We start from the raw sequence: 22522 nt of genomic DNA on the forward strand, positions 1-22522 counted from the left end.
TAATGACCCTAGTGAATATATAAGAATTAGGTTCCAATTAAATGTAAACTGCTGCAGTTTTCCAAATACGGTTAAGATTTATTACTGTAATATGCTTATAAATTACACTATAACATTTTGGCTAGGTTTAAAAGACAATTTTAGTATTTAATAAAAATGTTTTATCATAAATTTAATTTTGCTAATAAGATATCAGTACACACAAGTGATAGAAAATAAGCTGGAATTCAAGTTAAGCAAGACAAATTTTCTATATATACTACCAGAAAATATCTTCTATATGCTTAACATTTTCAAACACATCATGACTGATGTAGTTCATTTATCATGAATTATACATTCATCTGGAAAATCAACCATTGTTAATAACAAAGATCCTAAATTACTCCACAGTAAAAAAGAATAGATGATTGAATCTTCACACTGACCTCAGTAAAACCTCAGGAAGAGATTGCTATTTGTCAAAGTGATGAAAATTCAAGCCTTAAGCAAATGATTTTTTACATGAATGAATGCTAATTTTTTTCTCTGTATAGTTTCCAAATTTTGTGATGTTTAACACACTTACATTTCTGTCTTTCAGCCAGAGGTCCTCTGCAACAGGCTGATAACCAACAGAATATCTCCTTAAAATCTATGTGGCTGTCATGATTTTCACCAAAGGCATTAAATAAACCTGTAAAATAGGAAAACACACAATAAATCACAGCCAACAAAGCTCCTGTTAATAATGGCATGCTTATGAAAGGAGGCATGACTCCCATAAACCGACTTAATTTTTAAAAGTTATCAGTAGTTTCCACTATCTTAGGAAGTTTTTTTTTTTTTTTTCCCAGCATAATTATAACCAAAATTTAACTTCCTAGAAGAAAATACTACCATTCAGTGTTTGGTTTTGTCTGCCTACCTGTCTCTATCTTATATTAGTTCCAAAAGTCAAAAATGATTGTAGTATTTAAAAAAGAAAAAATATGTTTTAAAATTTTAACTGGAAAAAAGTCAGAGACCACAATTATCCTAATATGGAAAGACTAAGAAGAAAAAGGAAAAAAGAAGAAAAGTTGAACTCTGTCAAATATATACTGTGTTGTTATTAACAAGCTTCATACAGCTTCTTCATGAAGCAAAGAAAACACACTATAAGAGAAAGAAATTCTGTACTGCAGTCTTCATTGTACCACTTAATCTGTATAAATATATTAAATTTCAGAAATAAAGGACAATTTATAATCTAATCCTGTGGTTTTTAAACTTTTCATAAAAAATAAATGGAATCATTTTGTTTTCAAATGAAATGATTTCTCAATCTCCAATTCTAAAAAGGTAAAAACACAACTGCACTGCTGAAGTGGAAGCCCTGTCTGTTCTAGCTCCCCTAACAAGTATTTCTAAAACACACTAGAAATCTGAAGAATACAGACTATTTCAAGAATCTAATTCTGTGCCCTCAAAGAACAGAAAATTGAAGCTAAGAAGTAGTTAAATGACTTGCTAAAATAATAGGTTTTTTTAAAAAGGTCTGAATCAGAAGCAGAACTCAAGCTTTCAGATTTCAAATACAGTTTTTGTGATTATCACCCACAACTACTCTTTGTAAATCTCATTTGAAAAATACATATATAGCAGTGAAAAGATCAGAGCTAAGTGGGGACCTTAGAGATGGTCTAGTCCAGCGGTTTCCTAATTTTTTAAGGGTGGGGGAAGGATACAGCAGTGAAAACTTCTATATAAAAGAAATACAGTAGAGACTCCTCAGCTGAGGAAGAGGTGGGGTCATGTGTGGAAGCTAGAGCTTTGCCTATTCAATGTCCATCACCCTGACCCCTGCACCAGACGCTGAGGCACTGCACTGGAGCACAGTTTCATAATGACTGTCTTGGTCAAACTGAGTTTATATATGAGAATATTCAGGTGCAGAAAGGTAAACCAACTTACACAAGGCTCCAAAGGTAGAACAGGGCTCACGTGTTTAGCAAAGAACATTTGTAGAAAATAGAAGGATTCCCACCTTCACTCAGAGATGGACGAATTGGTGGTGAAACCAATGGGCCAAATGTCTCTAAATCAAATCATCCAGTTCCCGATTGAGCCTTCAGCAACCAATAGCATTTCTCCAGATGAATGATGTCTGATTCCTCCACTGACAATCAAATCAAACAAGATTATAAAATCTCACTCTTCTCTTCTGGACAGTTAGTTCATCCTGATAATGTAACTTCTAAAGATACATTTAAATTTCCCAGTTAAACTGTTAAAAAAACCACCTAAAACAAAAACTCTGAAAGACAAATACATTATATCTAAAGTGGCATAAAAATTAAATTCAAATTAACATAAAAGAGGCTTTAAAATGGGAAAAATTTTTGCAATTTCCCATTAAGGAGGCTGTTTAATTCCAACGTGTAAAATGATAAAATTAGACATTTCTTTCTGGCTTCCCACACCACTTTTATCTGTATTCAGTTTGGTGATTTTAATCTCTATCTTGGATTTGAAATTTCTTGATCATAGTCTCTCCTGGCTACACAGTTAACACCCTAATAGCAGAATCTATGTTTGATTCATCCTGTCACTATGGTAACCACTTACACATTTAATACTTATTGAATAAATGTACAAAGGGGATAGACCTAAGCTTCTTCTTGGCCCTAAAATTCTTACTACCCCTCCTATAAAGGCAGGAGCCTCCTCTGTAGGACAGCGTGTAAATGTATCTCCTGAGAAGGATTCTCCAACAGCGACTGTCCTTACAGCGTGCTTTTAGATAAGATGTTTTTATGGGACATTTCAATAAAAGGATCAAGGACCTAAGCTTCCCAGTATGGTGGGAGTTGTGATGGGCATGGGAGGATGCTCACTTGGGAGGATGAGATGTTAAAGACACAGTGAAAAGGACAGGGCAAGACGAAGGGCAACTGGGAAACAGGACCCACAGAGATGTGACATCTACTTCCCACTGTCATCTAAGTGATAACTACTTGAAAGAAACATTTCTACACTTAAATTCTATAATGGGGGATTATTTAAATGAAGCACACATATACTCAATGAGTAGATTACATAATTTTTAGAGATTCAGAGTGCATTAGAGTTTTCAGAGTACTTTTTACATCAATAACTAGTAGTTATAAATTTCTGCTTGCTAAATAAGCATGTGGAATTACTTCCATTTTGCTTTTAGACTTACTACAGCTTAACCTATTCACTGCACTGATACAGAGTAATCTTTCTAATGAATAAACATGATAATGTACAACCTTGTTAAAGATTCTTTAATTTCTCCATCACCAGATTTATGAACATTTAGGCCTATGTGTCAGGTCCCATTTCTTACCAGCTTTTTCACCAACACCTTACATTTAGGTTATATTGCATTACCCAGAGATAGGGAAATGTTCTTTCACACATCCACATCTTTATTAGGTCCTGTGTCCTCTGATGAGAAACCTTCTCCCCACTTTCACATCCTTCCATTTTATAGCCTAACCACTAATCCTTCTGTAAACACCTTCTAATGCTTTCCAACCTCACCAGCTACCCCAAGGTCTTAGCTTCTCTCTTCCATAATTGTCCTCCACTGTATGTAGTATCCACTATTCAAGTGAAGTATGAGTCCTCATTTACAGGTCTGTGGCCTCTCTAGATGACAAAGTATTTGGATTCAGTAACCTTGTCCTTTTATCACTGTGACTGCTAGACTTCATTTCATAGGACCTGATATATAGTAACCACACAATAAATACTTACTGAATGAATGAATGAATGAATGAATAGCCAAGGCAATCTTCACAGCCAAGGCTTCCCCATCCCAGCTCAGTATTCTTTCTGTTATATCAAAGAGACTCTGCCCCATGAAATAGACCTGCACGTTATAACAAATGTATACAATTACTAGGAACTATTATTCAAAGAGACTAGCACTACTGTTCTCACAGTTATGTCACATAAGTACTGTATTAAAGCTCGTTCTGATTTGTATAAATAACAATGTCTGTCACCAGTTTAAATATCAGTGATTTAGAAAACAAAAGTTATTGATTTATCTACTTATCAGAAAACATTATGACAGATCTATTTACATACCTCTTTTGTCAGTTTATATACCAACTGGAAAAGAAGGGGTGTACAGTCAACTCTGAGAGTATAATTGCCTGCAAATTAAATGAGAGTATTTTAATACCTCCAAATGGACTTCAAACCTATATTTAATTCTAACTTTATTTTCTAATTATAAACAAGATATAATAGACTTCAAATTGAAGGCATCATTCCTGGAGAATAAAAAATAGGGTGGACCCTAGAGAGTAATCATATGAAGTATGTCAGACAAAGAAAGGCAAGTATCAAATTATATGACTTATATGTGGAATGTAAAAAAAAAAAAAAAGATACAAATGAACTTATTTACAAACCAGAAATAGACTCACAGACATAGAAAAGAAACTATGGTTACCCAAGGGGAAAGGGGGAAGGGGAGAGATATATGATATACTAGGAGTTTGGGATTAACATATATACACTATTATATATAAAACAGATAAACAACAAGGACCTACTGTATAGCACAGGGAATTACATTCAATATCTTATAATAACCTATAATGAAAAATAATCTAAAAACAATGTATATGTATATATATAACTAATAACTTTGCTGTACACCTGAAACTAATTTTACAAGTCAAATATACTTCAGTAAAAATAAATAAATAAAATTTTAGAATAGATAGATAGATAGGTAGATACATAGACAGACAGACTGTCTGGCTAAAACTAAAACACAAAGGTGGAAATAACTCTTCAGGAGCCAGAGAGGCTGCAGCACACACTCAGGATAGGAGACTGCAGAGGTGGACTCTGCTGCTAAGGTCACAGCTCCCACAGTAAAAGTAAGGGTTATTGCTCATTACGGCAGCAGCACTTAGGGGTCTTTGGCAAAGGAAGTGGTAAGGCCATAATGTTCATTTTTTATTTATTCATTCAATTCAATATCAAGACATTAGACTAGAGCATGTCAGTAACTAACATGTGTCCTGTGACACTTACCTAAAAATAAATGTAATACGATGAAAGCCTACAGATGCATATGTCACATGTCAGGGTTAAAAGGAAGTCTGTAGTGGGTGCTTATTTCAGAGTCATTCCAATACATACAGGAAGTATTTCTGTATGAAATACTTTAGCCCAACTTAAAAATAGCTCCGCAGGAAGAATGTGAAAAGTACTAAAGTTTTAAGTAGTAATCCAAGATAGGCAAATGGCACACATACTAAAGAAGTCAGGATCAATAGCTTAGTTATGAATCATAATCATTTTCTCTCTGGTAAAATGGAAAAATGGAGGTATTATTGAGGCATCTCACAGAAAGAGGATAATCTTAGTTTATGAGTTGGAGTTGATAGACTTAAATGCCGGTATACTATTTAATGACAATCTGAAGTAAAATTTACCTTCTGTGGATGAGTTTGCATTGATATATGCAACCCCTCTCTCCTGGAGTGTTTTCACATTCTCCTGTAGTTGAAGCAAAGTGGTCACTTAACTCACAGCATTTACAATTGTGGAAATACAAACAAAACAAATTAATTCAATAAAAGAGTGGTCTGCAGATACCATTATAAATCAAATGCCTATGCCTCTGACCATAATTTTAAGAAAATGCTATTAACTGGTTAACAATATTAATGCAATTAAAACAAGAAAGAAAAATATTAATGATGCTGTAGCCACTGTTCATAGCAACAGCAGGGAGACCCAGAGGAAAACTGTCCCTGATCCCCTGCACCATAATATGAAGGGGGAAGGCTCGGAGATGCTCAGCCTCACTCTGTATCTACTGGATGAGAACTGCTCAAAGTAAGCCCTGGAAATCTGTATTTTTAAAAGGTGTCCTTGGCAATCATTAAATACATTAAAGTATGAGATCCCTTGATGTTGGGGATCCAAGTATTATACTTATTTTAAAGTATGAGGAAATGATGCAGAAGGAAAGCATTTTAAAATATTAAAGCATTTTACCATATTAAAAGTGAGGAAGCTGGAAATTTGATTTATCCAGAATTTTTTGAAAAAGAAGACACTGATGAAGAAAAAAAAGAAAAAATAAAGGAGAGGATAGAGAAAAAACTAGAGGGAGAGAAGAGTGGCTATCAGGACAAAAATACAAAAATAAGACATTTCTCTCTCACACACATGTGCACACACATTCTAGAAAAATACAGCAGAGGAAGACTAACGTCATCACACACAGATGGGAATATGCGGAGAGAACTCTTTTCTTCTCTTTCTCTCTCTCTAGCTTGCTACCTTATAAGAGCAGTTACAGTAAAAACATTTAAAGCTGTGAGTGGTCATCCCACAAATGAGGATTCTCGCCTCTGCACATGGGATAGATGACAGCTGATTCTGCTGAGAGTTTCCATTATGACAGAGTTACAGTAGAAATAAAGAAGATTCCTTAACTATATGTAAAGAAAGTAAATGTGCTGCTGAATATGATCAAGAAGCTAGTAGAAAATGGGAAACAATATTCAAATTGTCTTTTAACTCACATGAATTTAAATTAATGCAAGGCATATTATCTTATATCTTGGTTTATTTTACTTATATTTTAAGTTGCTTAGATTATAGAAAGACACATGTATTTCTATATACATGTATTCACAAGAAATTACATATTTCTAAAAGTGAATGACCTTAATGAATAAGATCTGATTCATCTAAATAAGTGTATTATGAAATGCATGTTCGTAACACCAACATAATAATAACACTTTGCAATGTAAATGGAATCAAATGTGATACAAGTAACTTTGATTTTATTCCCATACTTATTTGATTCATATTATTATTTTAAAGTATGAGGAAATGATGCAGAAGGAAAGCATTTTAAAAACCAGACACAATGGCAAGAAAGATATGACATACTTTAAATCAATTCTATAAAATTTGGACTCATAAATGATGAACAAATCAGAGGATAGTCAAAGGAAAGTGCACCTGCCTTTAAAAAAATACACAAGCCTACCTTGAACATTTAAGAACTAAGAGTTACTGGACAGAGAGCCTAAGGGAAGAAGATGAAAGAAGGGGGCCTATGAGAGACACTTTAAAATAAAGCATTAAGAGCCAGTGACAAATGAAAATTAATCATAATTGAATTAAAAATAAATCATTGAAATATTAGAGTAATACAATTTACAAAATCATTGTATTATACTCCCCAATCAGGCACTTTTGTAAATGGTAAAATACACCTATGGTTACAATTTAGTATGGAATCCATAAAGGAGAGACTATAATCAAAGTATAGTCATCTTAAAAGAGCATGTTGTTTTCCTAGATAGAAGAAATCCTAGGAAACTGTAAAAACTTGAAAATTAATGCCAAGGATCTATATCAGCTTTTCGATAGGCTAATTCACGTGTCAGAAGCAGCTTCCTAGGTTTGACTATTTTCTGAGCTTACAGATTTTACTTATTATTCACAAAACAAATACAAATAGAAACTAAAATATTTTAGCAATAATGAAAAAATTGGTTTGTGCCCAGTAACTAAGAGGTTGTTCTGTTTTGCCAAACTGATGTAAAAGCAAAAACAAACTCTATTTCTTAAATTTTCTTGAGTATTTATACAAATTAAAACCATATCAGGTAATGGAACACATCTGTGATTACCCTGAGATACATGTTGACCAAAAAAATAAGAAGTTTTCTATCTTAGTTACCTCAGCCCATTTGTGGAACCCAGAAGTCCAAATTCTTCTTCATCCCAGCTGGCAAACATGGTAGTTCTTCTCGGTCTCCAGCCTGTAATCATTGTTAACATACATGGTTAGGTACACCTGCCTAAAAACAAAGGAAAATTCACTGAGTCACTTTCTGTCATCACTTGCCAAGGAAACATTATTTACCTCTACTAATCAGTTCTCCAAAATTCTAGACAACTTCTTACAAACCGGCAGCTCCACTGGTTGGGTCAATACCTCCAAATAGCCAGGAGTCCTGATGACCTCCCAGAATAACACACCTGTCTGGAAAGGAAGACATTCAAAACAATGACAACTTAGAATGTATTATAAAGAACAGTAATTTACATTTTTAAATTAAACTTTCTCCTGCTTGAGTTTCCTCCATAGAAAACCACCAAGGCAGAGTCTCCTTTTAGAATTTACCTTTTTTTTTCACATTTAATTATATCACATCAACCACGAAAAAAATATCAAGAGTTGATTAAAATTCACCTTCTCTTACTCCTATAATCATTGTAAAAACAAAATGTTTTAAGACATTTTAAAAAATTCACCAACTCACCAGATTTCACAGCTCCTCAGATAGTTCTGATTACATCGTAAATGCTTGTGATTTTCTTGATGTTATGAACATGCATTTTAATCTTCCTAGAATTTCACAAAGGAAACAAATTACTTCACATAGAGCATTATGTCTAACAGATTCCTTCCAATGTTTTATTATGATAAATCTCAGAAGTACAGAAAACTGTTTAATAGGATGATAAATTTCCATATGCCCACCACCTAAATTCAATCATTGTTAATACTGTTGAACCATTTGCAAGTGAGCTGCACACATCATGACATTTCTCTCCTATGTACTTAAGAATGCACCTTAAGGTCAAATTAAAAAAAAAAGTATCAGTATTTTATATTTTTTCTCCCTCATAGCTCTATTGTTGGTATTTATTTAAACTTCAAAATACTCTATTATTCAACGTGACAGAGAATCTTGTTTTTAGCAATTTAAAAAAAAAATTGTGTATTTGTCCATTTAGAGCTCAAATCAATTAAGAGATATGAGCCCCAGGTGCTTTTTTTTTTTGATATTTTGACCAGGGAATATTTCTGTTTCTGAGTTTTCTCTTGAACTGTTACTGAAGCTACATGCTCTTTGTTTTCCCTGTGTCTGTGTGTCTGTTTATAAATCAGAAAGGCCTACACTTTTCATTGCGTACCTCTAGAGGGTATTAATACATGAGATACTAAAGTCTCCTATGTTAAAGGAACTCTGTTCTAATTGAGTTAAATAAGCACTTACATAAATTTTCTTTTAAAAAATTCTTATAAAATAAAGTTGAATTTCTAGTATCTTAAGAGTTCTGAAATTAAAAAAAAAAAGCCTCTTATAGAACTTATAAAATACTTGCAGACTCCAAATTCACATAGCTAAGGCAAATCATTAACGAACAAGACTATTTAACCATTTTAGTTTAAAAAAAACAGCCGTATCCTCTCTGATTCATCAGTGTGAAGTTTCCCTTTCCCTCCACATTTCAAGCCAGTCAAACTAAAGTTCTGATCATGCCATGATGTTTCCCAACCCTGCACAAGCTGTCCTCTGCAGCTGGCATTTACTGCCTGTCTTTATTCCGTGGAAATCTTACTGTTTGTGTAAAATTAAGCTCAATGAGCACATGTTCCATGGTCATGCCTCCTCTACACCAGTGCTGCCCGGGGTTAGTTAACAGTAATGACTATAATGTATATGGAGCCATGTGACAGTTACGCGCTCACCACTGTGACCACCTAACCCACCCCCACAGGAAGTGACAAGTGAATTTCACTCCTTTCCTCTTCTCTCCTACTCCTTCCCTTAAGTTAACCTAGTGTTTTGCATGCATAGCATTTTGACAGTTATCTGAAACACTGTTTCAAAACGTCAGTTGAAAAGGGAAGATAAAATCTTACACCTGGACCCACGAAGAGAGGGGTGGGGAGTGGCCCAGAGGAAGCCGAACCGGAAGCGCGGCCTCCGCTCACAACACAGCCCCGTTCCTTTCGGAGTTTCGCAGCCGGGAAAGCAGAGGCCTGGGGCCCGGACAGCCTCGGGGCCTTTGGGACAGCCTCGGGGCCGAGGGAGGGACAGAGACCCGGGCAGGATGGGGGAGGGGCTTGGGGACCGCGGGTGGGCCTGCGGCCGTGGGGTCGGGGTCCGCAGGGACTCACCGTCTGTGCAGCGGCTCCTGGGCCACGGCGGGGCGAGCGGCGGGAGCGGCGGGAGCGGCGGCGGCGGTACCGGCTGAGGGAGCTGAGACGGCTGAGGCGGCGGCAGTACCAGCTGAGGGGGCTGAGGCGGCGGCGGCGGTACCTGCTGAGGGAGCTGAGACGGCTGAGGCGGCTGTACCGGCTGAGGCGGCGGCAGCACCGGCTGAGGGGGCTGAGGCGGCGGTGCCGGCTGAGGGAGCTGAGGGGGCTGAGGCGGCGGCGACGGTGCCGGCTGAGGGGGCTGAGGGGGAGGCGGCGGTGCCGGCTGAGGGGGCTGAGGGGGCTGAGGGGGCTGAGGCGGCGGCGGTACCGGCTGAGGGGGCTGACGCGGCGGCGGCGGTGCCGGCTGAGGGGGCTGGGGCGGCCGCTGCTGTTGCCGGAAGGACTTGAGGGACTCCAAGGCCTTCACCAGCTTTTCCAGGGTCGCCATGGCGGCCTTCCGCCCCGCGGGGACAGCCCCGGGTGTCGCCGGGCCGACTGGCAGCTCCGGTCAGCAGAGGTGGCAGTGAACGGGGCTCGGGGCCGCCAGCAGGCGCGGAACCCAAGCGTGCGGCCATTTTGGAGCCATCCCGACAGCCCCCGCGGCCCTGCGTCCTGCGTCCTGCGTCCTGCGTCCTGCGACGCTCCGCCGGTGGGGCGGGGCCGGGCTGCGGGATTGACAGCCGGAGGCAGCGGCCTCCGCCAATGGCTGCCGCGCCCGTTCCTTGGGCTCAAAGAGCCGCCACGGCTGCTTGAATCACTGCGTTCTTCCCGGCGAGGGGCGAGGGGTACTGCACGGAGATCAGGAGGGCGGTTCGGGGGCGGGGTTGCATGGCACGGCGAGGAGGGTGGGGAGGGCGGGGTGACTTCGGATTGAGGGTCTCTCTCTCGGCGAGGGGCGTCCTCTCTCGGCGGAAGCCCCTCTTGGAGATGGGCGTCCCCGGCCGATGCCTCGCGGGTGGCAGGGAGGGCGGGCAGTGGGCTGGGAGCCCGAACCCCCGCGGAGCCCTTCCCAACCCCGCGGCGCGGGCAGAGGGCGGGCTTGCCGGACAGCCTGCAGGGGAGGGAGGGGGAAGTGAGCTCGTCCCGCGTGGAGCCAGAGGACCCTCAGGGCGGAAGCCCAGGTGTGGAGGGAGAGGGGCCCTGGGGGGCGAGTCTGCAGCCGGAGAGGGAGCGGAGGGGATTGGGGGAGGCCCTGGGTCAGGCATGGGTGGTAAGAAGTTCCCTGGTCAGTGCCTGCTGCCAGAGAGGCTGGGCAGGTGCAGCGAGAAGCGGCTTTGACCCCTGAAACGCACCTCCCAGCAGATCCCAGCAGATAGGTGCTGACACGGTTTTCCTCGGTGCCTGTCACCGAGGGTTTCCGGTCTCCGGACGAGTGCGGGACTCTGGGCTTTCCTCTGCGTGAGCCCTCGCCTGATAGCCAGCTCTGCTTCTGACACTTGAGCCGCCCGCCTGGGCCTGCGCGCCGGCTCTCGTGTGAGCGTCCGGCTAACGTGGCCCGTGGTGCCACGGAGCGGAGTCCCTTTGCATCTCTAAGGCTGGGGTATTTTCCTAGAGAGAAGTTTGGCTTGCCCCGAAAGTACCACCTTCCCCCATTCCCATCCACAGCCATTCAGAAGTAGAGGACCAGCATTGAGAGTCTAGGATCAAAGAGCTATGCTTTGCTTCCTTTACCACAGCTTCGGTGAATGTGCAGCATCTCTCATCCTTCACTGCATATCTCTATTAGAGTCCTTTCATCACAAAGGCAGCAAGATGAACAGTGGGCTGGGCTGTCCCTCCTGATCTAGCAAAATATGATTTCAGTTTTTTGGACCTCTGCAACCCTCTTGGACTAAACAGATTTCCGCTACTTAACAAGATGATATTCCTTTGGGCTCCAGGAAGGGACTGCAGCATTTCCCACAACTGCAATTAATTTCTCACACATGTGGTTACTTAATTAGCTTCTGTCTTTCCTGCAAAGCTGTGCGTGCCTTAAGGGCAGGGACCCATCACTTGATGCTACTTTCAAGGCACAGCCAGCTCCTCGCTGTCACCTGCTGGCCCACATGATTCCTCCCCTCCTGCCTAAGGGCCTCTGAGCTTGCTCTTCCCTTGGCCTGCAGAGCTCTTTCCCAGACACCTTCATAGCCTGCATATTCCCCTCACCTGCTGTCTTTTTCTCCTTAGCACTTACCCCTGTCTAACAGATTGTACATTTTGCATATTCTCTTGCTTTGGTTTCTCTCCCAACTAGAATCTTTATAATGTCCCTATATTTCAGGAACTACAACCTTGAACAAATAATTAGATATGCCAAAATATTATTGCTATAGTTCCCTACATGTAAAATTTGGATTATTTTTGACATAATGTGATTAAATAACAATCTCTTAACTTTCAGGTACACAGTAGGACTCTATTCTAAAATTATAATAGGCTCACCCTATTTGGAAATGGCTATGGCCCCAGGTTTTATCAGCCTGATACTACTAATGTTCAAATTAAAAATTTCCCTTTACTCACTCTTTGGATGAAAGCTGGCTTTCTTTATACACCAGGCTACATGCTAACAAACTCATAAGCTACAATAACAATCATAACTGTCACACAGACCAGAATATCCCTATCAGCCCAACTCTTACTGATGCATATTTTAGTCTGGGTGACAGTTACAATTCTAACTGTCCATTAGTAAACTGGCATTCTGGTTTTTAAGAAATAAATTACTTTCTCATTCACCTTTGTTCATCTTGCCATGGAACCACCTGGAGCGAGGATCATCTTGCAGCAAATGATACTGACATTGTTTCTTGTGGGCTGACACATATGGTGGCAATGGCCGGAGCAATTAAGGACATGGATAAAAATTAGGTGGCTTGGAGAAGGCAAAATAGGAGCAATTAGGTTGTTGGAAGACACTCCCATCAGGAGACGATGAAAAACAACATGGTGCCCCATTAATTCTTTCACCACCCTGAAGAACCCAGGAAAGCTGATTCCAAGTTCAATTCCAAAATCAAGTGATCTTTAAAAAAAAAATCAAATGCTGGATATTGTCCATAGTTGGGAAAAATAATTTGCAAATTCATCATAGTTTCTTGGTACACAGTTTGTCGAGGTTGGATTACACGTTCTCTGTTCAAATGAAGCTACTAATATTAAAACAAGTGAAAAGGTTTTTGAATTTTGATGTTTGAATTTCATATTGATATTTTCAATAATAGAGACAGATTCAACCAACATTTCTATGTTGAATATAACTGTAATTTACTCATAAGTAGAACTTCAGTAATTGTCTCCAAAACAACACTTCAACTGAGTGCTAGCAAAATATTGATTCATTTCTGAATTGTTTTTTCCCAAATGAAGACTTTTAATTCTTGTCTTTCAGTAAAATATATAGTCAATGCCCCATTTTCTCTTTTGTCATTAGTTGTATATGGTATTCCATTATGTACTAATGACAGTAACTTCTGGAAGTTATTGAATTTTACAAATGACTGTTACTAAAGGAAATAAACAACTAGGCTATGGCATCACTATCCTGCTATTGTAATAAGTAGATATACTTTAATTATGATATTTTGTAACATGCCAGGAACTGCTTTCTAGTGTTTTTTGTAAAGCAATGAAATCTTGGTAATTTTATAGCTGACTATCATTCCTTACTATTAAGCTGGTCACTGGAAATGTAAAGTGATACTGCTGATGGGATTATGAAAATTAGATTTTGGGATCACTGAAGTTTGAGCCATTGTGTGACTATAATTTCCGTAATTAATTATCCCAGAAAGAATTTCATTTTGTTATATGCTGATGTCACTGCTTTTGTGTTGCTGCCTGGAATGACTTTTGTGAACATGTTGGTCATCAGTGAAAACCAGCTGCCTATTTTTTTAAAATTGAAACATAGTTGATTTATAATATTATGTTAGTTTCAGGTGTACAGCATAGTGATTCAATATTTTTATAGATTTTATCCCCTTAAAACCATTACAAAATAATGGCTATATTTCCCTGTGCTGGATCTGTCCTAATGAATGGCTAGTTTGAGAGGAATACTAGCTCTCAATCTGACAGTAGTCACTTGCATAACCTTGGACAAATAATTTCAGTTTTCTAGGCTCTTGCTATTCAAAGAATTCAGTTCTACATTCTTGCTGATGTCTGGTACTAGGTCCCCAAGCCAGAGAATGCCCCACCTGATAATACTGACCCTCTTGACCCCCCATTTACTTATAAGAAGCCTTGTGGTTGAGGAATACCTCCACAGTCATCCCTGGTGTCCCCAAGTTGTACCCCTCGGTTCACTACTTGTTATTTACTGTCTTAAGCTGCTATAACAATGCTGTAGGCTGCGTGGCTGATAAACCACCATCATTTCTGCACATGGATTTACTGAATCCCTTACACACTGCTTTGATTTCTTACATAGTGTGGTAATGGGCTCATCCCTATGACATTTGTAGTCCTCTCATTTTCAGTGTCATCCAGAGGTAGATGACTTTTTAGAAGGATGACCCTGACCTTATGACTCAGCTATAGTGATGATTCTGGGATACTGTCTTGAGGGATGCAATATATACTCTAGGCCTACAGCCCAAATATATTGCCATTTCTTTAATGGTCAGAATATAAGAAATCTGGGAAGCCATCTGGGTAGGTGGAGCTGGTGCTTCTCGTGAACATACTTAATGATTCATTTGCAAAGTAACTGCTTCATGGCCAAGATTTTAAACTCTATTGATTGAAGACTTTAGTGCGCAAAAGAGGAATTTTTCTTCCTAGAGACAAATAATGATTCCACTTCATTAGTAGGCAAGTCTTCCATATGCTGTTTCAGGATTTGGGGGTAAGGGGTCACAGATCTTTGTTTTGCTGGAGTATTTCTCATAGCATGGGGAAAATATGGTTGCTACTTCCCCACAGGATGTAAGAGGAATACAGATGAAACCTGAGGAGCCTCCATAGGGCACCTCTGTGTACTGTGATGCCAGCGGTAAACAGTCAGAAGACCACAATTATCTTTTATGTGCAGAATCTCAAGGGCCTTTGGGGAACAAACTTGTCTCTGGTTCCAGTCTCCTCTTCCCTAAATGGAGGCAGCAGAGATGGAGCAGGGAAGGAGGAGAGGGGTTGTAGTTCTCAGACTTAGGCAACCATCAGAACATCTGTAGGGGTTGTTAAAACACAGACTGCCGAGCCTCATCACACAGTTTCAGATTCAGTAGGCCTAGAGTGGGGCACGATAATCTGCATTTCCACCAAGTTCCCAGGTGATACTGATTACTGGTAATCCTGGGACCACACTTTGAGAACCATTGCTTAGGGCCACCTCTTCCTAGACTCCCAGATATGAACATGATAAAATCCACTGTACCCTCAAATTCCCATCAACTGATATGATGGTCTCCTTTCTTCTGAACTTTGGTCTGAGAGAGAAATTGGGCAACTTGTGTTCCATTCCAAGCTTCCCTTAAACGTGTCTGTCTCCTCACAATACCTGTGGCCAGAAAGGGTGGACTTGCAGTTAAATCCTCCAACTCTCTTGGGCTTTTCCTCTACATTACAGAAGAAAGTTTATCACTCAGAGGTGGCCACACTGTTGATAGGCTAAAGGTGGATAAAGGAATTCAGAAATCTCCACTGTACCTCTACAGAGGCCAGACTCTAGATTACTATCTGAATGGAAAGGTCCAGAAAATCAGTTCTAAGACTCAAATTTAATCTATGATTCTGGCTGGCCCCCAAGTTTTCCTTTCCTTTGAGCAGTTAGGTTCCGCTTGGACTCCATGGAAGATTTCAGAGGGAAGTTAGATTAATCAGTTTAATTCTAACCAAATAGCAGTTTGTATCTGAAAATAGGAGAAGGTAGGGTGGGCTTGTGTGAACACAAATGCACAAGCAAGAGCAGGAGCATCAGGAGCTATGTGGTGGGACACAGTAAACGGTTCACTGCCTGACTCCCCCTCTGAGGGAGGCACACTTTACACACAGAGTGGGGCCCCAGGAGCTACGTCATCAGTGTTTCCACACTTCCTGGCCAAAGCTGATCTACATCTGACCTAGATGAGCTCATGGGATTTTCTCCCTCAGAAATGTAAACAGAGACTGGCTAAACCTGAGCTTTATTAATGTAAACCCTTGTAGAAAATAATCATGCAATCCTACTGCTGAGAACCCCAACACTGCCCTGATATGTTCTCTGCCCAAGACATAGCAATAACTTTAGATTTTAGAGAGACATAGAGACAGAGACAGAGAAACTGTAATAAGTTGATTTTATGTGAAGTTAGCTGCAATTGATTTACTTTTCTTATAACCAAAAGTATATTATCTAATATACAGGTCCTATGCCAAATTCTTTACAAAAATTATTATACTAAATCATGACTGACTAGCCCCTTGATGGCAGGAATTATCCTCATTTCATAAATGAAGAAATGAGTTTAGTTCCTGCATTTACACACCTAGAGAGCAAGACCAACCTAAGACCTGGCCTTGGGTCTGATGGACTTCAAAGTTCTTAGTTTTTCTACAGCCTCCCTCACTCCTGAAGGAGGTGGAGCTAGGGCCCTAATGCCATCTAGGCATCTAATTTTAAGCCATCTGGTTTCCAGGACCTTTAAGATCCAGTGCCTCTTTTTGGAGTTTAAAGTATGGGGAAATAATTTTTTTTAAAGGAAATAACGTAAAGAAGACCACCAGCACCAAGACAGTGTCTCATACTACATAAGGAGAAGTCAATACATTTGCCTAACTTCTGAATTATAAATTCTTTAATGAAATGTTATGATTACTTATAAGTACACAATGGAATTTGAACGAGGTCAAGAAACAATGCCTAGAAAATGTCATAGTTTACTTACGAGTAGGCTTTATAATTACTGTATCAAAAGATAATTCAAAAGGCAAACCTCTGATTACATGCACTTAAACTGTAAAAGCTAAAGCAGATGCTTCTAAAGTTGTTAAAAACAATACTCTAACATCATTAAGGACTTTGTCTTATAACTTTATTTGCAGCATTAACATTTTCTAAGTCCTTTCAAATACTTAACAGACTGGTCAACATCTAACCAGCCCCTGACCAGATTATCATAAGTTCCAAATTAATCCAATTTAAGGAGATTTTATTTTAAGTTCAGCTTTTCATTAGCTCTTCACAGACATCTCTGAACATAAACATTGGAAGCCCTTGAAATTTATTAATACATTGTAACTTTTGACTAGGCTGTCGATCTTCTGATCTTTAGCCAAGTTAATACTGAAATGAAGCTAACACAGGAACAAAGGAAACAAAATCGTCTTCAAAACATCTAAGAAATTGTGTTCAAGGACACAGAGGTGTTCTTCAAGAGCTATTCACAGGCTGTGAATTATTGATAAATTGAAGAAATGAACAGATAAAATTTCAAACTATTGGATCAGAATAAATAAAACATTATTGCTGTGTTGACTAAATATATGACAGATGATTTAAATATTTCCCTCTTCTAATTACAATTCATTTTAAATTGAATTTTAAAGCCTTACACTGCTCTCTAATTGTTTTATTTGTTTTTGTTTTTCTTTAAATAGATTATAAGCTTTTTAAAGTATTAGGTCTCACACTCATGTTTCCCTGCAATGCCTAGAACAGAGCTGAGTAAATAAAGTAGGAATAACAAATGTCTTATTTCCCATTTCCACTTTAGTGGCAGTGTCTGTCTAGGGAGAAGTACACAGAGAAAGACTGTGAATTCATGACTAGACTACACCAAGCAAGACTGCAGATGATTGATTAGTGATGTCTGCTCTGAGCTCAAGAGGAGAAAGTACAGCATGCATGCCACCTGTTTTTCATTTCATACTTGTTAAGTAAATAAAAATGTATGCAGGAGAAAAGGATGACATCAGGTAAATTTTCCCATTGAGTTTCATCTTTATCCACATTCGATAAAAATCACACTGCGTATAAATTCATTATTAGGCATGGAATCAATAAACTTTGAAATATAAAGGAAAAGCGACTAGCTTACAAAATCATGAGATACTTTGTGATCATATCAGATCTGTTCTTTCAGATTCTTTATTCAAAACTAATTCACTTGAAATCTTCACACCTCACACTAACGGCAATCAAGAGGCCACCTGCTTTGACACCTGCCAGTGATGCGGAAAAGCTCAGCATCGTCTTGGTACATGAAAGCTGCTCTCAATAAATTCCCCCAAAGCTCAGAAAAAAAAAAAGCCCTCTATCTAGAAAATGACAAAGCCAAGGATTCTCAGAGATAAATACATATGAACAGAATTGTACACACTGAGGCTGGTTCAAGGGCAAAACATGTGAGCAAATGGGCTAAAGTTGATCAGCCTCAAATCACTATGGGAGTTCTTCTTGCCTTCATAGCCAGTAGTAGTTCCAGTAAGATCAGAAGATATATAATTACATCTATCCCCTCACACACACAGAGCACACATACATCTACCCTGACTGTATACCTCTAAGCCACACCTATATGAATATGCATATCTCTAAGATTTGTAAAAGTTTCAGGGAAGTCAAGATCCCCATTAGCTTCTCTCCAGTGAGGTGTATTTAAATTCAAATAGTATGTCAAAGAAATTAGGAAATAGTTGTGTAAAACTCTCATAGAATTTAGGCTAAGAAATACAGCAAGTTAAAACAGAAAAGAAACAAAACAAACAAAAAAAATTGATGAGTCTTACAGAAAATAATTAAAAGCTGTGAGTCCACCCATAGCACCTGCTACCTGACACTGGGAAGTCAGCACTCGGTGAGGTGGGTGGTCAAAAGAATCCCCAAGGCCATTGGGTTTGACCCCAATTATCTTCTATTGTAAATAGGCCATATGTCAAATTCCAGGATAAATTGGAAACATTTCATCTATCTCCTGTTCCTAGATTAATTTTAAAGATTCATTTTCTATTCTTACAGATTCTTTATTTGGGCTGCTTTACCCTTATGCTTTAAAGAAAAGACATCTTATATTTGCCTTTATATATTCAAGAAGATTCTCTCTATAAGACTAATTTGGGAAGAAGAGAATTTAACAGTCAGACAGATTTTGGAGGAAAAAAATGGCAGGAAATTATCATACCCAGAATTTAAGGAAATGACTATCCACTGAGTTTTTCATAAGAATCTATGGTAACTAAGGGGGAAAAATATCTAAGAAAACATTTATTACCATGCTTAACAGAGATGGCTGCTTTAACACATCTCCTCATTTCCCCATGCACATCATTGCTATATCCATGCAAACCAACACAAATAAATTTATCACACGTGAAAAAAACAGTCCTATGAGCCTTTGAGACATGTTTGGGGAAAAAGCTTCCTTAAAACAGACTATTAAACCTCTGAAAAGATCCTGATTTATTCAATATTGAAGATAATATTAATGTAAACCAACATGGCCTACAACCAAATAGATTCTGCATGAGTGATTCATGACAATGTGATTTTCATAAAAAAATTTGGCATTAAAACTAAACAGCATAACAAAATAGAAGCTACACTGCCCATCCCCCACCAAGTACTCACGCTCCTAAATAACTTAATATGTACTTCTAAATTTTGCACACAAATAATCTATTGGAGAAAGAAGTTCTGTAGAAACCAGTGTTTTTTCTTCAAATTAATCAAAATGAAATAAGATTTATTTAAAGTCTAATTTTGAAGGGTTTTATCTAGTTAGTAAAATAACCCTGAAGTTACAGAATGGTAGAGAACTTTTTTTTCTTTTTCTTCTTTGGAAAGATGAGTCCATGGGTGTTAGCCTAATAGATGAATTGCCCTTGAAAGCATGGATAGCACCACTTTGTGCTCATTCATATATGACCAGGGTTCTAGTTCTAAAATCAGAGATAACTGTTTCTACTCCACAGATAACAGAGCAACAGCTTCAAGCAGTGGAAAGACGAAACAAAGCAATAAAGGGCTGAATGAAGAAAGAAGATCTTACTGTAATGGAAAGAAAACAGCCTCCTGCTAGTCCTGTCTGACCTTGGCTGCTACTTAATTTTGAACTTTGTGTAGTGATACTGAAGAAGTGATGAGAGGTAACTGATGAGGCAAGGGCCTCAAATGCCCCTAAGGTCACACTCAGGTCTCTCACACACAGCTCCGCTGACCTCTCCTTCTCACTGTCCCTCTGCCCCTTTCCCTCACATGACCCCCATCTCCCTCCTTACAATGCACTTCTTCCCCCAACGGCATCCTTTATTCTCTCTAAAGCCCTAAAAGAGCATCATTTTATGTTGTGATAACAGCTAAGAAAGAAAATGTAGAAACATTTATCTTAGCCTGAAAATACATATATTGTATATACACATATGCATATACATACGGTCTAATGAACTTTCCAACTTTCCACAATAAAGCATTAATAAGACCAAAGCAAGATCCTCAGAGTATCAATGATCATTAATGATGTATCCATTGCCAGTAAGTGTTGGTGTCACATCGATGATGCATCCATAAATACACCCAATTACAATATTAAATAGCTGGCATGTATGATTAATTTACTTTCCTCAGCGAGTATACATTAAGAACTTGTTTCTAGAAAGTTTTTAATGACAGTCTCTTATTACAATGTTATACCAGCTTTAGCCACATGAGAAGTTCATCTACACCTCAGACTGACTCTTAGAAAAAGAAAAAAAATTAAACTATTTATTGTTCATAAGATCACTGAGAAGACCTGACCACACTCAGAAGACAGAAAAAGACAAAAGTTCCCTAGACTTCTATTTATATATTCAGCCAAGCTTCAGTTTTCAAATATAATCTGAAACATATAACGCATGAAAGGTGGTTCCCTGAAAGTTCAGAGAGAGAGTGAGTTCTGATGGCCATTGTTACCATCCTTGCCCCCATCACCAGCTCATCGGCCCAGAGAAGAAAGTACAAACGTGGCCTTCAGGGCAATCTCAATTACGCAGCATTATTATACACATCGTGACCTTTGATGAGCTTCCTCCACATTCCGCGAAATGTCATAGAAATGGTCACCTCAACTGTAAGCTAGAAATTACTGCTCACCCACATGATACCCCACCAAAGCCACCAGGTAACCGTGGGGTATTAGACAAATCACCCTGTTTTCTGGATCACTCTTGCAGCCATGAAATGAAGACCCCTAAATATTCCTGGATTCTAAACAGGTGTTGCTCAATGGAAATTAGGAAAATTAGCCAGAACATTTTTTCTACATAATCTAGTACTTATAGTCAACTTGATCAGTATCTGAATCTCCAGTTTTAAGAAGACTGATGGCTTTTCTTGTGGGTATTGTTTCTAGTTTCTTTTATAGTTACATATTTTCCTGACACTAAGGAAAGAAGGGTTTAAGACATAAAGCATACCATTCCACTGTTTATAACAGTACTCCTAAAAGGTTTAGTATGGGGGAATGTTGAAGCTAAATGTCCTAAAATGGGGCTTGGGGATTTAGTACTCCACTTATCTGTATCATTACCTTGTGTATTTGGGGACATTTAAAATTTAATTGTAATTACGGCATTTCTGAAGTGATCAAAGCACATATTGGGCATAATCTAATTAACAATTTTAACTTCCTCAGGAAAGAAGAGGAATGAATTGCTACATAATGTGGGAAGAAGAAGAAAAAGAAGGGGGGGAGAGGAGGGAGAGAAGAGGCAGGGAGAGGGAGAAGGAAGAAGAAGGAAGAGGGGAGAAGAAGAAAAAAATCACTGGGACATTGTGCTGTACACAAGAAATTGACACATTATTATTGACTGTACTTCAATTAAAAAAGAAAAAAAAGAATGGACTAACAAACAGTAAATTCCAGAGTGATACATTCCATCAGCTGCCCATGTCACCCCTACAAACAAAGTGCACAAATCTATAAAACTATTTATAAACCAAGAAGCCTAGAACCTGAGGGCTCTACTTTACTTCAACCCAAGCTTCAGGGTAAAAGCATTCCTTCACTCTGATGAGTGACACATGTATAATAGTACCTTTTAAACTTATTTTTAAATGTTAATGAATCTTTAAAAGGAAGTAAATCTTATACCTTTTTTGCTGCTGTTTTGCTCCGTCCTCTAAAAGACAGGAATCCTCCATTCACTCAGACACAGTTATCATTACCTCAGTTCCAAATACAAATGCACCTGTTGAGTGCCTGCCATGCTCCGAGCAGTGTTTCAGGTGCTGCATAGGTTACAGAGGTGAGCGGTTTAATTAGGGAGAAAAACAGCATGTGGATTACGTTGAATGGAGCACCGGGTGCAGGAAACTGCCTGCTGGAAGGAAATGGGAAAAAGTAGGCTGGAAACAAAGCATGAAGAACACATCTTCCTTGAAAATAAAATGGACATTTTGTTAGGCAAAGGAGAATTATCAAAGTTGTGTGTGTGTGGTTTTGTTGTTGACTTTGGTCAGTTGGTTGGTGTTGTTATTGCTTGCCTAGAAAAAACATGATTAGATGATCTGAGTTTTGAGAGAATGAGTTGGGTGTCCACGTGCAGGATGCAACAGAAGTAGGAGAGACAGGTGGTGGAGAGGACAGCTGAGTCATA

General features: G+C 39.0%; 1 protein-coding gene and 1 long non-coding RNA gene across 11 annotated transcripts in view; one reads left to right on the forward strand and one right to left on the reverse strand.

The window, feature by feature from the left end:
• The window catches only part of LOC116155268 (uncharacterized), a 359531-nt gene extending 348953 nt beyond the window's left edge, over window positions 1–10578 (reverse strand). For 7 of the 10 annotated variants that reach the window (XM_064482309.1, XM_064482308.1, XM_064482305.1 and 4 more), the window contains exons 1-8: window positions 9962–10578; window positions 8313–8398; window positions 7913–8032; window positions 7727–7808; window positions 5451–5514; window positions 4084–4151; window positions 2009–2140; window positions 569–676 (exon numbers count right to left, since the gene is read on the reverse strand). In XM_064482309.1, coding sequence (XP_064338379.1) covers window positions 8329–8398; window positions 9962–10557 — 666 coding nt within the window. In that variant the 5' untranslated portion in view covers window positions 10558–10578 and the 3' untranslated portion in view covers window positions 569–676; window positions 2009–2140; window positions 4084–4151; ... (2 more) ...; window positions 7913–8032; window positions 8313–8328. Of the gene's footprint in view, window positions 1–568; window positions 677–1935; window positions 2141–3747; window positions 3863–4083; window positions 4152–5450; window positions 5515–7726; window positions 7809–7912; window positions 8033–8312; window positions 8399–9961 lie in introns of all 10 variants that reach the window. The other 3 variants (XM_064482303.1, XM_064482306.1, XM_064482310.1) reach the window with 3 other exon arrangements.
• The window catches only part of LOC135319965 (uncharacterized), a 44462-nt gene extending 22546 nt beyond the window's left edge, over window positions 1–21916 (forward strand). The window contains exons 5-7 of the long non-coding RNA XR_010379067.1: window positions 17662–17863; window positions 19859–20032; window positions 21559–21916. This is a non-coding gene — a long non-coding RNA (uncharacterized LOC135319965). The remainder of the gene's footprint in view (window positions 1–17661; window positions 17864–19858; window positions 20033–21558) is intronic.
• The last annotated feature ends 606 nt before the right edge of the window (window positions 21917–22522 follow it).

This window comes from Camelus dromedarius, chromosome 35, assembly GCF_036321535.1.
Source record: "Camelus dromedarius isolate mCamDro1 chromosome 35, mCamDro1.pat, whole genome shotgun sequence".
Lineage (NCBI taxonomy): Eukaryota > Metazoa > Chordata > Mammalia > Artiodactyla > Camelidae > Camelus > Camelus dromedarius.